At 45.9% G+C, this 17490-nt stretch overlaps 1 protein-coding gene across 2 annotated transcripts in view; it reads left to right on the plus strand.

Annotated features, from left to right (window-relative positions):
- The first annotated feature begins 295 nt into the window (after positions 1 to 295).
- LOC147095997 (apolipoprotein M-like) overlaps positions 296 to 17490 on the plus strand; it is a 49541-nt gene continuing 32346 nt past the window's right edge. Inside the window, exons 1-2 of one of the 2 annotated variants that reach the window (XM_085974953.1) lie at positions 296 to 512; positions 3694 to 3842. In XM_085974953.1, the coding sequence (XP_085831079.1) occupies positions 399 to 512; positions 3694 to 3842 (263 nt within the window). In that variant the 5' untranslated portion in view covers positions 296 to 398. The remainder of the gene's footprint in view (positions 513 to 3693; positions 3843 to 17490) is intronic. The other variant, XM_085974952.1, reaches the window with a different exon arrangement.

Consider the following 17490-nt stretch of genomic DNA (forward strand, 5'->3'; position numbering starts at 1 on the left):
ATTGGGTTTTGACGTGATTTGTATCATGTGCGTTACATGGTTGCAACAAAGGAAAGCAGCTTTCCCAAAATACATGGACAATTTATCTTTTAAAAAGCAAAGAACAACTTGTAAAGAAGGAGCCTTTGGTTTTGGTGTGAAGGACACAAAACAGGAAACGGGAGCTTAACTCCTGGAGGTTGGCCTTTCTTTGCTGAGTAACATATTTTCCTTCTGATTCCTCCCCAGTTCTGCTCAAGGTTCAAACTTATTGGGAAATGCAGTTAATAATTGTGGTGTTGTTACATAATACCCAGCATCCTGTGTCCAGCACACTCAGTGTCCACTTGATCTGCGAAGGCTATAAGTTCGGGGTCGGTTGAAGCAATTCTTGTTTTTGAAATTGCTTTTTTGCAGTCATGTGCCAAAGGCTGTGGTCATGGATGATGTATCTCCTCGGACTCACCATACAAGCTCTTTGGCAATGTCAGTACGACGACAGGGTGTCTGCTGGAAGCCTCAACAAGACCCAGGTATAAAATAAATAAGTCCGGCGCAGCTTCTATCGAACGTCAAGCCAGCTCTCGTCCGCTGCCGAGGATCGGTAAATATCGTAACGTGGAATTGAGTCCCGCAGATTAGGAAGGCGTTGAGGTTGGATTCCCGGCCTGTGCTGGGCGGGCTGATGTCAGCCTTGGGTGACCTAAACACACCTCAGTGCTTGGGGAAAGGACAGAGAAATCGGCCTCGATTTCCTTCCACTGGATTGCTCGCCTGCTGCAAAGTGCGGGTGTGTGTGTGTGTGTGATACTCTCTGCAGTTGAATGGCTGGGCAGGCCCATGTGAAGAATGGTCAGGAGGCCGAGGTGGCGAAAGGGCAGCCGGTACCACATATAGCAGAACGGGTCCTAACAAACCGGGGCGGAGGGGAGATAATTGCAGGGGCAGGGGCCGTGGGAGAGAAAATAAAATGGTCAATCATGTAATAGGGAGAGAGAAGGAACAGATAGAAAACGCTACTTAATGACTAGACCGTAGCTGGGGGGGGCGGACAACAGTTTGCAGAGCAAGAGGGAGTTAAATAAACTGAAGTCTTTGCACATCTTACTGGTACAGAACTGCCATGTGCAAAAACAAAACATCTTGTAGACATTACTTAGAAGGACCTTGGGGTAGATCTTGACTTTGCGCGATAGTGCCGGACATGCGATAGCCAGTCGGCAGCCCCGTTTTACATCTCTCCTGATTTGACTTCAGTGGAAATAAAAATGGGGAGAGATGTAAACCGGGACTGCCGACTCGACTCGCTATCACCCGTTTTACACTGTCGCCCCAAGGTCAAGCTCTACCCCACTTTGTCTTTTATGAACGTGTTTGGCAAACTTCTGTTGAGGGGGAACTGAAAGGATTACGTGTTGTTTTTGTCAAGCATCGCGATGAGGCGTATCAGCGTAGTTTATCGATTGCACTGTGTTGTTAGAAGCGAACGTGGAGGAGTGTATTTTTCCATGAAACTCGTCGCCCCGTTGCATAGGACACGCTGACATTTTCGGGATGGTTACAGCACCCCCTACCCTGGCTGAGACCAGCTACCTCAGCAGAGACAGGGGATCAAACATGGGACTGTCAGGGTTTTTGTAACGGGCCACTACAAAAACAGAAACTTGCATTTGTATAGCACCTTTAGTGTAGTAAAACGTCCCAAGGTGCTTCAGGGGAGCAATTATCAAACAAAATTTGACACCCCGAGCCACACAAGGAGATATTGGGACAGGGGTCAAAGAGGTAGGTTTTAAGGAGCATCTTAAAGGAGGAGAGAGAGAGGCAGAGAGGCGAAGAGGCTGAGTGAGGGAATTCCAGAGCTTGGGGCCCAGGCAGCTGAAGGCACGGCCGCCAATGGTGGCGCGATGAAAATTGACCAGAATTGGAGGTGTGCAGAAATCTGGGAGGGTTTTAGGGCTGGAGGAGGTTACAAAGATAGGGGATGGCTCATTTACCCACTAGGAACATAAAGAAAGAAAGGGCTTGCATTTATATAGCGCCTTTCAAGGCCTCAGGACGTCCCCGAAGCACTTTGCAGCCAATGAAGTACTTTCTGAAGTGTAGTCACTGTTGTACTGTAGAGAAGCACGACAGCCAGTTTGCACACAGCAAGCTCCCACACACAGCAACGAGATAATGACCAGATCATCTGTTTTTAGTGATGTTGGTTGAGGGATAAATATTGACCTGTTATATAGGAACAGGAGGAGGGCTTTACAGTGCCCTGGGGCAGCAGTTACACCGCATGTAGTACCTGGAAAGGTGCTACATGTTAATAACTTCAGATTGGCTCACAGTTCATCAGCAGGACCAGTGGTTCATGGTGACTGAATAAGTGAAATTCTGGCATATTTGGAACCCAGGAACAGGAGGAGGCCATTCAGCCCCTCAAGCCTGTTCCACCGTTCAATTAGATCATGGCTGGTCTGAGCTGCCAAAGGAGCTTTGTTCCCTTTTTTCCCATTATTCGCCCATATGCTGAGTAATTGAGCTGTGCTGTACCATTGATGGAGGGACTGAGCAGGGCCTCCTCTACTTCCCCCTCCCCGGATAGATACACCTTGACAGGCGTGGCTCAGTGGACCACACTCTCTCGCCTCCAAGTCAGAAGTTTCGCGGGTTCAAGTCCCACTCCAGAGACTTGAGCACAAAATCTAGGCTGTCGCTCCGAGGGCAGTACTGAGGGAGCGCTGCACTGTCGGGGGCGCTATCTTTCAGATGAGACGTTAAACCGAGGCCCTCTCAGGTGGATGTAAAAGAGGGCATTATTTTGAATAAGAGCAGGGGAGTTCTCCCCGGTGTCCTGGCCAATATTTATCACTAAAACAGATTATCTGGTCATTATTACATTGCTGTTTGCGGGATCTTGTTGTGCGCAATGTTGGCTGCCACATTTTCTACATTACAATAGTGACTACACTTAAAAAAAGTACTTCATTGGCTGTAAAACGGTCTGGGATGTCCTGAGGTTGTGAGAGGAGATATATAAATGTAAGTTCTTCCTTTATCCTTTAGAGGGCCAGGGGAAGAGAGTTTCCCGTCTCCGGTAAATTATTGGGCATTCCCTGGAAAAGATAACTGGGAAACCAACAGGAGGTTTCCTGGTTTCATCATCCTGCACTGGCTCCAACTTGGGACTGAAGTGGAGTTACTGGTGTGGACAATCAGCAGAGCAAACGGGTCTTCCAAGGTCGTCAACAGTGCGTATGACCTCTGGTCGTAAGCTACTGATTTCAGAAAGAGATCCAATAGATTACTAATAAACAGTGGGTAAGCTGCCAATGGCAGCTGAAAGCACGCCCTTTAATCCTTTAGAAAAATCAGGTCAGAGCATATTTGTCAGATGAATTCAGGAGAAACTGTGAGAATGTGGAACTCGCTATCACTGGGAGTGGTTGGGGCGAATAGTACAGATACAATTAAGGGGAAGCTAGATAAATATATGAGGAAGAAAGGAATAGAAGGATATGTTGATGTGGTGAGATGAAGCGGGATGGGAGGAGGCTCGTGTGGAGCATAAACACCGGCATGGGCCAGTTGGGCTGAATGGCCTGTTTCTGCGCTGTAAACACGTTGTTGCACTTTGTAACCTCTGCTGTTAGCCGACACCATTTTGTTTGCAATCATTGCAGTGTTTCCCTGATGGTGTTTGTCGTCCCTTTCCTTCCGCAGTACTCTGGCAAATGGTACTTCATCATGATGGCAGCAGACTCGGACACCTCGCTGCTCAGATTCAGGGCCATGGACAACGCCGTCTTCCTGCTCACACCCATGGAGGCCAAGGAGAAGCTGCTGCTGCGAGGAGAATTCCGTCTCAGCCAGTGCGTACTTCACCGATTTATATGGTCTTGCATTGCCCCACGCTCGTATCTCTCAATGTGGTCAAAGAGCTGGCACAGGCACGATGGGCCTAATGGCCTCCTTCTGTGCTCTTTAGATTCCAGCCTGTGACTCACTCCAGGGTATCCATTATATTCTATATATAAACCATCTGAAACCCTCGATTAGATTCCAGCCTGTAGCTCCCGGGTATCCATTATTCTATATATAAACCATCTAAACCCCTCGATCAGATTCCAGCCTGTAACTCCCAGGTATCGATTATCTATATATAAACCAGCTGAACCCCTCGATTAATTTCCAGCCTGTAATCACTCCCTAGTAACCATTAATCTATATATAAACCATCTGAAGCCCTTGATTAGATTCCAGCCTGTAACTCACTCCCAGGTATCCATTATTCTCTATATAAACCATCTGAACCCCTCGATTAGATTCCAGTCTGTAACTCACTCCCAGGTATCCATTATTCTCTATATAAACCATCTAAACCCCTCGATTAGATTCCAGCCTGTAATCACTCCCAGGTATCCATTATTCTATAAATAAACCATCAGAACCCCTCGATTAGATTCCAGCCTGTAACTCACTCCCAGGTATCCATTATTATTCTATATATAAACCATCTGAACCCCTCGATTAGATTCCAGCCTGTAACTCACTCCCAGGTATCCATTATTCTATATACAGACCATCTGAAACTCTCGATTAGATTCCAGCCTGTAACTCACTCCCGGGTATCCATTATTTTAACCTATCCCGCCCTTGGGAAACTGATGGGATCGGGTGCAACGGTGATTTCACACCCCATTGAAGTCAATGGAGAGTAATGTTGGGCCGGGTAAAAAAAACTGGTGCTCCACCCGATCCGGTGGAATTCCCGCCTGGTCGAGTTAGGTTAAAATTACCCCCATAATTCTCTACATATTTCTCGCTAGAGAGTGAGAGGAAGTGGGAAGTTATGTTAAACTTCCATAGGACCCTGGTCAGGTTGCACTTAGAGCACTGTGCACAGACAGGAAGCAAAGAGTTGGAATAAACAAGTCTTTTTCCGAGTGGCAGGCAGTGACTAGTGGGGTACCGCAGGGATCGGTCCTATGACCCCAGCTATTCACAATATATATAAATGATCTAGACGAGGGAACTAGATGTAATATCTCCAAGTTTACAGATGACACAAAGCTGGGTGGGCATGTGTGCTGTGAGGAGGATGCCGAGAAACTCCAGTATGATTTGGACAGGTTGGGTGATTGGGCAGATGCATGGCAGATGCAGTATAATGTGGATAAATGCGAGGTTATCCACTTTGGTGGCAAAAACAGGAAGGCAGATTATTATCTGAATGGCAATAGATTGGGAGAAGGGGAAGTGGAACGAGACCTGGGTGTCCTTGTGCACCAGTCGCTGAAGGTAAGCATGTAGGTGCAGCAGGCGGTAAAGAAGGCAAATGGTATCTTGGCCTTCGGAGCGAGAGGATTCGAGTACAGGAGCAAGGATGTCTTGCTGCAGTTGTACAGGGCCTTGGTGAGACCACACCTTGCGTATTGTGTGCAGTTTTGGTCGCCTTATCTGAGGAATTATGTTCTTGCCATGGAGGGAGCGCAGCGAAGATTCACCAGACTGATACCTGGGATGGCAGGAATGACGTATGAGGAGAGATTGGGTCAATTCTCTCTTCTCTCTTAGGCTGTCCCTCGGAACCGAGGATGACTTGCTTCCACATTAAAAATGAGTTCACAGGTGACTGATGAGTCCAATGCAGGACCTACAGTCTCTGTCACAGGTGGGGCAGATGGTGGTTGAAGGGGCGGGTGGGGTGGGGTGCTTGGGTTGACGTGCGCTCCTTGCGCTGCCTGCGCTTGGCTTCTGCTTGCTCCCGGCGAAGAGACTCGAGGTGTTCGGCGCCTTCCCAGATGCTTCTCCTCCACTTTGTGCGGTCTTGGGCCAGGGATTCCCAGGTGACGGTGGGGATGTTACACTTTTTCAAGGTGGCTTTGAGGGCTTATACTCGCTGGAGTTTAGAAGAATGAGAGGGGATCTCATTGAAACTTATAAAATTCTAACAGGACTAGACAGACTAGATGCTAGATGCAGGAAGGATGTTCCTGATGGCGTGGGAGTCCAGAACCAGGGGTCACAGTCTAAAGATAAGGGGTAAGCCATTTAGGACAGAGATGAGGAGGAATTTCTTCACCCAGAGAGTGGTGAACCTGTGGAATTCTCTACCATAGAAGGCAGTTGAGGCCAATTCATTAATTATATTCAAGAAGGAGTTAGATATATTTCTTAACGCTAAAGGGATCAAGGGATATGGGGAGAAAGCAGGGACCGGGTACTGAATTTGGATGATCAGCCATGATCTCATAGAATGGCGGAGCAGGCTCGAGGGGCCGAATGGCCTACTTCTGCTCCAATCTTCTATGTTTCTATGTTTCTGGCCTCCATACTGTAAAAAGGACATTTAAGCACTGGAGACAGTGCAAAAAAATGATTCAGAAGGATAGCTCCAGAACTGAGAGATTACAGCTATCGGGAAAGATTGAACAGGTTGGGGCTTTTTAAAAAAAAAAGTGAAGGCTTAAAGGTGACCTGATAGAGGTCTTTAAAATTATGAATGGGTTGGACAGATAAGATGTGGAGAGACTGTTTCCACTTGTGGGAGGATCCAGAACTACAGGCCATAAATACAAGATAGTTACTAATAAATCCAATAGGGGAATAAGGAGAAATTTCTTTAGAATGTGGAACTCACCACCACAGGAAGTGGTTGAGGCAAATAGCATTATAACCAGTGTACTGTTGTAAAATGTACACAAAGAAAGAAAGACTTGCATTTATATAACGCCTTTGACAACCACCGGATGTCCCAAAGCGTTTTACAGCCAATGAAGTACTTTTCTGAAGTGTAGTCAGCCAATTTGCGCACAGCAAGCTCCCACAAACAGCAGTGTGTCAATGACCAGATAATCTGTTTTTTCAGTGATGTTGATTGAGGGATAAATATTGGCCCAGGACACCAGGGATAACGCCCCTGCTCTTCTTCGAAATAATGCCATGGGATCTTTTACGTCCACCTGAGAGGGCAGACGGGGTCTCGGTTTAATGTCTCATCTGAAAGACAGCACATCCGACAGTGCAGCACTCCGTCAGCACCGCACTGGAGTGTCGGTCTCAATTTTTGTGCTCAGGTCTCTGGATTGGGACTACTGAACACACAACCTTCTGACTCAGAGTCAAGAATGCTACCAACTGAGTCATACTGGCACAGGAGAGTTATACCCAGTGAACTGTTGTACAATCTACACAGGAGAGTTATAATCAGTGTACTGTTGAATAATTAACACAGGAGAGTTAGACCCAGTGCACTGTTGTATAATGTACACAGGAGAGTTATACCCAGTGTACTGTTGAACAATGTACACAGGAGAGTTATACCCAGTGTACTGTTGTATAATGTACACAGGAGAGTTATACCCAGTGTACTGATGTACAATGTACACAGGAGAATTATAACCAGTGTACTGTTGTACAATCTACACAGGAGAGTTATAATCAGTGTACTGTTGAATAATTAACACAGGAGAGTTAGACCCAGTGCACTGTTGTATAATGTACACAGGAGAGTTATACCCAGTGTACTGTTGAACAATGTACACAGGAGAGTTATACCCAGTGTACTGTTGTATAATGTACACAGGAGAGTTATACCCAGTGTACTAATGTACAATGTACACAGGAGAATTATAACCAGTGTACTGTTGTACAATGTACACAGGAGAGTTTTCACCAGTGTACTGTTGTATAATGTACACAGGAGAGTTATACCCAGTGTACTGTTGTATAATGTACACAGGAGAGTTTTCCCCAGTGTACTGTTGTATAATGTACACAGGAGAGTTATACCCAGTGTACTGTTGTATAATGTACACAGGAGAGTTATACCCAGTGTACTGTTGTACAATGTCAACAGGAGAGTTATACGCAGTGTACTGTTGTATAATGTACACAGGAGAGTTATACCCAGTGTACTGTTGTATAATGTACACAGGAGAGTTTTCCCCAGTGTACTGTTGAATAATGTACACAGGAGAGTTATACCCAGTGTACTGTTGTATAATGTACACAGGAGAGTTTTCCCCAGTGTACTGTTGTATAATGTACACAGGAGAGTTATACCCAGTGTACTGTTGTACAATGTCAACAGGAGAGTTATACGCAGTGTACTGTTGTATAATGTACACAGGAGAGTTATACCCAGTGTACTGTTGTACAATGTCAACAGGAGAGTTATACCCAGTGTACTGTTGTACAATGTACACAGGAGAGTTATACCCAGTGTACTGTTGTATAATGTACACAGGAGAGTTATACGCAGTGTACTGTTGTACAATGTACACAGGAGAATTATACCCAGTGTACTGATGTACAATGTACACAGGAGAATTATACCCAGTGTACTGTTGTACAATGTACACAGGAGAGTTATACCCAGTGTACTGTTGTACAATGTACACAGGAGAGTTATAATCAGTGTACTGTTGAATAATTAACACAGGAGAGTTAGACCCAGTGCACTGTTGAACAATGTACACAGGAGAGTTATACCCAGTGTACTGTTGTATAATGTACACAGGAGAGTTATACCCAGTGTACTGATGTACAATGTACACAGGAGAATTATAACCAGTGTACTGTTGTACAATGTACACAGGAGAGTTTTCACCAGTGTACTGTTGTATAATGTACACAGGAGAGTTATACCCAGTGTACTGTTGTATAATGTACACAGGAGAGTTTTCCCCAGTGTACTGATGTACAATGTACACAGGAGAATTATACCCAGTGTACTGTTGTACAATGTACACAGGAGAGTTTTCCCCAGTGTACTGTTGTATAATGTACACAGGAGAGTTATACCCAGTGTACTGTTGTACAATGTACACAGGAGAGTTATAATCAGTGTACTGTTGAATAATTAACACAGGAGAGTTAGACCCAGTGCACTGTTGAACAATGTACACAGGAGAGTTATACCCAGTGTACTGTTGTATAATGTACACAGGAGAGTTATACCCAGTGTACTGATGTACAATGTACACAGGAGAATTATAACCAGTGTACTGTTGTACAATGTACACAGGAGAGTTTTCACCAGTGTACTGTTGTATAATGTACACAGGAGAGTTATACCCAGTGTACTGTTGTATAATGTACACAGGAGAGTTATACCCAGTGTACTGTTGTATAATGTACACAGGAGAGTTTTCCCCAGTGTACTGTTGTACAATGTACACAGGAGAGTTATACCCAGTGTACTGTTGTATAATGTACACAGGAGAGTTATACCCAGTGTACTGTTGTATAATGTACACAGGAGAGTTATACCCAGTGTACTGTTGTACAATGTCAACAGGAGAGTTATACGCAGTGTACTGTTGTATAATGTACACAGGAGAGTTATACCCAGTGTACTGTTGTATAATGTACACAGGAGAGTTTTCCCCAGTGTACTGTTGAATAATGTACACAGGAGAGTTATACCCAGTGTACTGTTGAATAATGTACACAGGAGAGTTATACCCAGTGCACTGTTGAACAATGTACACAGGAGAGTTATACCCAGTGTACTGTTGTATAATGTACACAGGAGAGTTATACCCAGTGTACTGTTGTACAATGTCAACAGGAGAGTTATACGCAGTGTACTGTTGTATAATGTACACAGGAGAGTTATACCCAGTGTACTGTTGTATAATGTACACAGGAGAGTTTTCCCCAGTGTACTGTTGAATAATGTACACAGGAGAGTTATACCCAGTGTACTGTTGTATAATGTACACAGGAGAGTTTTCCCCAGTGTACTGTTGTATAATGTACACAGGAGAGTTATACCCAGTGTACTGTTGTACAATGTCAACAGGAGAGTTATACCCAGTGTACTGTTGTACAATGTACACAGGAGAGTTATACCCAGTGTACTGTTGTATAATGTACACAGGAGAGTTATACGCAGTGTACTGTTGTACAATGTACACAGGAGAATTATACCCAGTGTACTGATGTACAATGTACACAGGAGAATTATACCCAGTGTACTGTTGTACAATGTACACAGGAGAGTTTTCCCCAGTGTACTGTTGTATAATGTACACAGGAGAGTTATACCCAGTGTACTGTTGTACAATGTACACAGGAGAGTTTTCCCCAGTGTACTGTTGTATAATGTACACAGGAGAGTTATACCCAGTGTACTGTTGTATAATGTACACAGGAGAGTTATACCCAGTGTACTGTTGTATAATGTACACAGGAGAGTTTTCCCCAGTGTACTGTTGTATAATGTACACAGGAGAGTTATACCCAGTGTACTGTTGTACAATGTACACAGGAGAGTTATACCCAGTGTATTGTTGTATAATGTACACACGAATTATACCCAGTGTACTGTTGTACAATGTCAACAGGAGAGTTTTCCCCAGTGTACTGTTGTACAATGTACACAGGAGAGTTATACCCAGTGTACTGTTGTATAATGTACACAGGAGAGTTATACCCAGTGTACTGTTGTATAATGTACACAGGAGAGTTATTCCCAGTGTACTGTTGTATAATATACACAGGAGAGTTATACCCAGTGTACTGTTGTATAATGTACACAGGAGAGTTATTCCCAGTGTACTGTTGTATAATATACACAGGAGAGTTATACCCAGTGTACTGTTGTATAATATACACAGGAGAGTTATTCCCAGTGTACTGTTGTATAATATACACAGGAGAGTTATACCCAGTGTACTGTTGTATAATGTACATAGGAACATTATACCCAGTGTACTGTTGTATAATATACACAGGAGAGTTATTCCCAGTGTACTGTTGTATAATGTACACAGGAGAGTTATTCCCAGTGTACTGTTGTATAATGTACACAGGAGAGTTATACCCAGTGTGCTGTTGTATAATGTACACAGGAGAGTTATACCCAGTGTACTGTTGTATAATGTACATAGGAACATTATACCCAGTGTACTGTTGTATAATATACACAGGAGAGTTATTCCCAGTGTACTGTTGTATAATGTACACAGGAGAGTTATTCCCAGTGTACTGTTGTATAATGTACACAGGAGAGTTATACCCAGTGCGCTGTTGTATAATGTACACAGGAGAGTTATACCCAGTGTACTGTTGTATAATGTACACAGGAGAGTTATTCCCAGTGTACTGTTGTATAATATACACAGGAGAGTTATACCCAGTGTACTGTTGTATAATGTACACAGGAGAGTTATACGCAGTGTACTGTTGTATAATGTACACAGGAGAGTTATACCCAGTGTACTGTTGTATAATATACACAGGAGAGTTATACCCAGTGTACTGTTGTATAATGTACACAGGAGAGTTATTCCCAGTGTACTGTTGTATAATATACACAGGAGAGTTATACCCAGTGTACTGTTGTATAATATACACAGGAGAGTTATTCCCAGTGTACTGTTGTATAATATACACAGGAGAGTTATACCCAGTGTACTGTTGTATAATGTACATAGGAACATTATACCCAGTGTACTGTTGTATAATATACACAGGAGAGTTATTCCCAGTGTACTGTTGTATAATGTACACAGGAGAGTTATTCCCAGTGTACTGTTGTATAATGTACACAGGAGAGTTATACCCAGTGTGCTGTTGTATAATGTACACAGGAGAGTTATACCCAGTGTACTGTTGTATAATGTACATAGGAACATTATACCCAGTGTACTGTTGTATAATATACACAGGAGAGTTATTCCCAGTGTACTGTTGTATAATGTACACAGGAGAGTTATTCCCAGTGTACTGTTGTATAATGTACACAGGAGAGTTATACCCAGTGCGCTGTTGTATAATGTACACAGGAGAGTTATACCCAGTGTACTGTTGTATAATGTACACAGGAGAGTTATTCCCAGTGTACTGTTGTATAATATACACAGGAGAGTTATACCCAGTGTACTGTTGTATAATGTACACAGGAGAGTTATACGCAGTGTACTGTTGTATAATGTACACAGGAGAGTTATACCCAGTGTACTGTTGTATAATATACACAGGAGAGTTATACCCAGTGTACTGTTGTATAATGTACACAGGAGAGTTATACCCAGTGTACTGTTGTATAATGTACACAGGAGAGTTATACCCAGTGTACTGTTGTATAATGTACACAGGAGCGTTATACCCAGTGCACTGTTGTATAATGTACTGTGAGCTATGGGAGCGGTTTGTGGTGGATGGACGGTATGTGGCCACCAGATGGAGACAAAGTCCCCCTCTCACTGCAATTCAGGTGAAGGCCACACCCACCTCCAACACACCTGAGGCAAATCCACCCATTAGCTCACAAGTTTAAAATGCCAACTAGTGCATCCCTTTCAGGGCCAGAGGTCAGGACCTGAGGAGAGAGCCAGGACAGAGCCAAGTCTGTTGTTGAGGACCGGCTTGCAGCTGCCACAGAGAGGTCTACTGTTGAACCTGGGTGGAATGTTGTTTAGTTCTGAGAGCCTGATGTGACTCCTGGACCGGCTGACAAAGATCCAGTGGTAATGTAACCCTGGCTTATTGTTTTGGAGAAAATTGTTTTAAGGACTGCCTTCCTAACCACCCGGGCGGGTGATGGTATTGTTCTTCATTTTGCTTTTTTGAACGTCATATGTTTTTGGATTTTTCCAGACGTGAACCTTTTTTTCCCCGTTTGCTAAAATAAAACACAGCTAATTGCTGTTTTTCATAGACCAATCTTGTGACTGTGCTTGTGTTCTCCTGTTCCCGCATCAACACACCCTTCGGTCTAGAGGGTGGTTGATCACATATGGTGGAGAATGCGGCTTTAGCCCACTGGTGGCTGGCAGGACAAAGCACACATTGTTGAAAACCCTTTGGTGGAGAGATGGAGGCCATTTTGCAGCAGTTTATCAGGGCCAGTATGGCCCAACATGAACAAATACAAAAAATTCTTGAGGAACAGTGCCGTGGCAATGAGCTACTGAGGCAAACCTACTGGAGCGGCTAAACGCCTCAGCTGATCAACCTCCCATTAGCACCCGCCAACCCGATGTGCCAACCAATGCAGCTGGGCGTTACATTCCCAAAATGACAGAGGAGGATAACAGAGGCCTACCTACAGGCCTTTGAGAGGACTGCAAAGAGGGAAAAATGGCCTCCGGAGCAATGGGCCGGGCTCTTGGCGCCTTTTCTCATTGGTCCCGCCCAAAAAGCGTATTTAGACCTGGGCAGCGACGCTGCGGCTAACTATGGAAAACTGACTTCTGAAATACTTCGGCGGTATGAACTGAGTCCACCGATTCAAGCACAGAAATTCCATGAGTGGGTGTTCCAACCTAGTGAATCCCCAAGAAGCCAGATGTGCGAACTGATTCGGGTTGCAGCAGGATGGCTCCAACCCGACCAATTGACTGTGACCCAAGTAATGGAACGGCTGGTCGTCGACAGATATTTATGCGCCCTGCCCTACGAAATGAAAAGAGTGGCAAGTCAGGCTAATCCCCAAACAGCTGATCAACTCGTTGAGGCGGTGGAACGGCACCAAGTCACTAGCGCCCTCCTAAAAAAAACAGCTGAACAGAGAGGAGACCGCAGTACAAGGGAAAAAGAAGTCCAGAAAGGTTCAGGCCTCCACGCCGCCCAGATGAAGGCTGCCAGAGAGAGGTAACAAAGGTCCGAGAACCAATCCGTTCCCCGTTCCTTCAGGAAACCCATCGCTGTCGGCGTTGCGGTGAATTTGGCCACATGTCTTGGCAGTGTCGTTTGTCTGATGAGCCCATGCCTACGGAGGGGCCTCCAGACGCGGATGGCGGCAGAACCTGCAATTTGCTTCCGTCCTGCTGGTGGCAAGAAGAATACCCACCTCTAATGGTCTTAGTCCAGCTGAATGGGAAGCCAGTCCAAGCTATGATCGACACAGGAAGCATGGTCTCCTTGGTCCAGCCCCACCTGGTGGAAGGAAATCCAGCTAAATCCCTCGGTACCCTTAGGGTTTCCTGTATACATGGGCACACCAAAGAGTACCCCACAGAAGAGGTGACCATATTATCTGATAAAGGAGCTTGCAAGGTGCGAGTGGGGTGGTTCCAAATCTACCAGTCCCTCTTCTCCTTGGCCGAGATTGCCGACTCTACGCTGAACTCTGGAAGGCTGAGACACCAGTCCCCAAGAACTCAGGTAGACAAAAATTTAAGCGTACTGTATCTAACTGTAAAGCTGGGTATAAGTTGCCCAGAAACCCCTTCCGAGTGTTACAGGCAGACACTGCATCAGAAACTCAGACTGCCGATGAGGAGGCAGATGATGAGGAGGAAGTGGCCAACCCTGAGCCTTCTCGAGAGACGGTAATCCCCAATCCTCGGACTGAGTCACAGGAAGAAGATTAGATGCCGACACCAGAACAGCTACCCATTGGGGGACAATTTGGGACGGCCCAGCTCCGGAATCCCAATCTCGCCCATGCACGAGCCAATGTACAAGTCCTGGAGGGTAAGCCGGTTAATGAACATGTTCCGGTAAGGTATCCACATTTTGAAATCCGAAACCAATTGTTGTACCAAGTCAACAAGAAAAATGAGGAGATTGTGGAACAGTTGCTGGTCCCTAAGGAACATGTTAATATGGTGTTACACCTAGCCCATACACACTTGTTGGGAGCTCACTTGGGGGCAGAGAAAACTGCTGACCGCGTCCTGAGAAGATTTTTTTGGCCAGGAGTGGTAAGAGCTGGTCGAGACTATTGCCGGAACTGTCGAGTGCCAGAAACATGCCCCGATACCCCACTACAGAAATCCTCTCGTACCACTGCCCATCATAGAGACACCATTCAGCCGGATCGGTATGGATATTGTGGGTCCCTTGGTAAGATCAGCCAAAGGCTATCAGTACACATTAGTAATCATGGATTACAGTACTCGTTACCCTGAGGCCATTCCCCTGAGGACCATGACCTCCAAAAACATTGCTAAAGAGTTGTTTCTCTTGTCCAGCAGGGTTGGTCTTCCCAGTGAAATTCTCACCGATCAAGGTACTCCATTCATGTCCAAGATCATGAAGGACTTCTGCCGCTTACTCAAGGTAATACAGTTGCGAACGTCAGTTTATCATCTCCAGACTGACGGGCTCGTAGAGCGTTTTAATAAGACGCTGAAGGCCATGCTGCGGAAAGTCGTGGAGAAACAAGGGAGAGACTGGGACCAAGTGCTGCCCTACCTGATGTTTGCCATCCGGGAGGTACTGCAAGCTTCTATTGGTTTTTCTCCCTTTGAATTGTTGTATTCTCACCACCCCAGGGGGTTCCTGGATATTGCAAAGGAAGCGTGGGAAGAACAGCCCAGCCCACACCGCAGTCTCATTGAGCCCGTGGAAGGTATGCGTGACAAGATGAAGGAAATCTGGCCTGTAGTGCGGGAGCATATGATACAAGCCCAGAACGAACAACAGCGGGTGTATAACCGGGGCGCACAACCGCGGGAGTTCCAGCCAGGAGACTGGGTTCTGGTGTTGGTGCCCACGGTGGAGAACAAGTTCTTGGCCTCCTGGCAAGGCCCCGATGAGGTGATCGAAAAGGTGGGACCGGTAAATTACAAAGTAAACCAAACAGGAAGACGTAAACCTACCCAAGTCTACCATGTTAACCTACTGAAGAAATGGCATGATCGTGAGGCTTTGTGCAGTGTTCTTCCTCTTCCTACAGATATCCAGGATTTTCCCAGGGAAGTCCTGCTCCTAGGACCTGACCTGGACAACAGACAAAAACAAGAACTACAGGAGTTGGTGGACCGCAATACCAATGTTTTTTCCTCACTACCGGGGAGAACTACCCTGGTACAGCATGAGATTAAGACAGAACAGGGTAGGGTTGTCCACCAACGACCCTATCGTATCCCTGAAGCCAGACAACAGGCCATACAAGATGAGGTGAGCATGATGTTGCAATTGGGAGTCATTGAAGAATCGCACAGCCCTTGGTCCAACCCAATAGTACTTGTTCCTAAGCCCGATAAGACAGTGCGATTCTGCAATGATTTCAGGAAGCTTAACGCAGTGTCCAAATTTGATGCTTACCCCATGCCACGGATAGATGAACTCATTGACTGGCTTGGGAAGTCTCGGTTCATCGCCACGTTAGACCTCACGAAGGGTTATTGGCAGGTGCCCCTCTCGTCCAGTGCGAAGGAGAAGACGGCCTTCGCCACACCTGGGGGGCTATACCAGTACCGGGTCCTCCCATTTGGACTTCATGGAGCTCCCGCTACCTTTCAGCGATTGATGGACCGAGTTCTCCGCCCGCACTATAAGTACGCCGCTGCTTACTTAGACGATGTGGTGATTCATGGCGAGGGTTGGTCCACTCACCCGTTCCAAGTACAAGCAGTACTTCAGTCCCTAAGGGAAGCTGGGTTGACTGCTAACCCGAAGAAATGTAAATTGGGGTGGTCAGAAACTGAATACCTCGGGTTTACAATTGGCAGAGGTAATGTTAAGCCACAAGTGAGGAAATTGGAGGCTATCCGAAATTGGCCCAGGCCTGTAAACAAGAAGCAAGTAAGAGCATTCCTGGGACTGACTGGTTATTACCGGAGATTTATTCCTAATTTTGCTTCAATAGTGTCTCCCCTGACAGACTTGACGCAGAAGCGCAGATCCAACATGGTGCAGTGGTCTCCTGAAGCAGAGAGGGCTTTCACTACCCTAAAGGAAGCCCTTTGTTCTGGACCGATACTCGTGACCCCTGACTTTTCAAAGGAGCTGCTTGTCCAAACGGATGCCTCAGACACAGGTTTGGGAGCGGTCTTATCCCAAGTCGTGTCAGGTGAGGAGCACCCTATTCTATACCTCAGCAGAAAAATGCTCCCAAGGGAACAGTGGTATTCCGTCGTGGAAAAGGCGTGCTTGGCCATAAAATGGGCTCTGGACAGCTTAAAGTATTACCTGCTCTGGAGACGATTCACTCTGGTGACTGATCATGCCCCACTAACCTGGATGGCATGCAACAAGGAGACCAATTCATGGGTTACTAGGTGGTTCCTGAGTTTACAGCCATTTAAGTTTACTGTCGTTCACAGGTCTGGTACCCGCCATGGGAATGCTGATGCCCTCTCCAGATGTGTGGCCCTTTGGTCTGCCTGCGCCCTTTCCCGGAGGTCGGAGCTGAGGGGGGGGGGATATGTGAGCTATGGGGGCGGTTTGTGGTGGATGGGCGGTATGTGGCCACCAGATGGAGACAAAGTCCCCCTCTCCTCTTTTGGTAAGACCAAATAAATGAACAAATAAACTGTAACTAAACCACTAACAAATCTTTAAATAAACCTTAACAAATCAAATTAAAATTTGGTTGTTTAATCCAATTATGCACTCCAGTCCCCGCGGCGCCCACCGGTCACGGAAGTGCTCGAGCGCGCCGGCGGACACCGCGTGCTCCATCTCCAGGGCCACCCGGGCGCGAACATGGCCGCGGAAGAGAGGGAGGCAATCTGGCTGGATGACAAAGTCCCCCTCTCACTCCAATTCAGGTGAAGGCCACACCCACCTCCAACACACCTGATGCAAATCTACCCATTAGCTCACAAGTTT

The sequence above is a fragment of the Somniosus microcephalus genome, unplaced genomic scaffold, assembly GCF_052327205.1.
Source record: "Somniosus microcephalus isolate GS21.2 unplaced genomic scaffold, FLI_Smic_1.0 unresolved_chr1, whole genome shotgun sequence".
Classification (NCBI taxonomy): domain Eukaryota; kingdom Metazoa; phylum Chordata; class Chondrichthyes; order Squaliformes; family Somniosidae; genus Somniosus; species Somniosus microcephalus.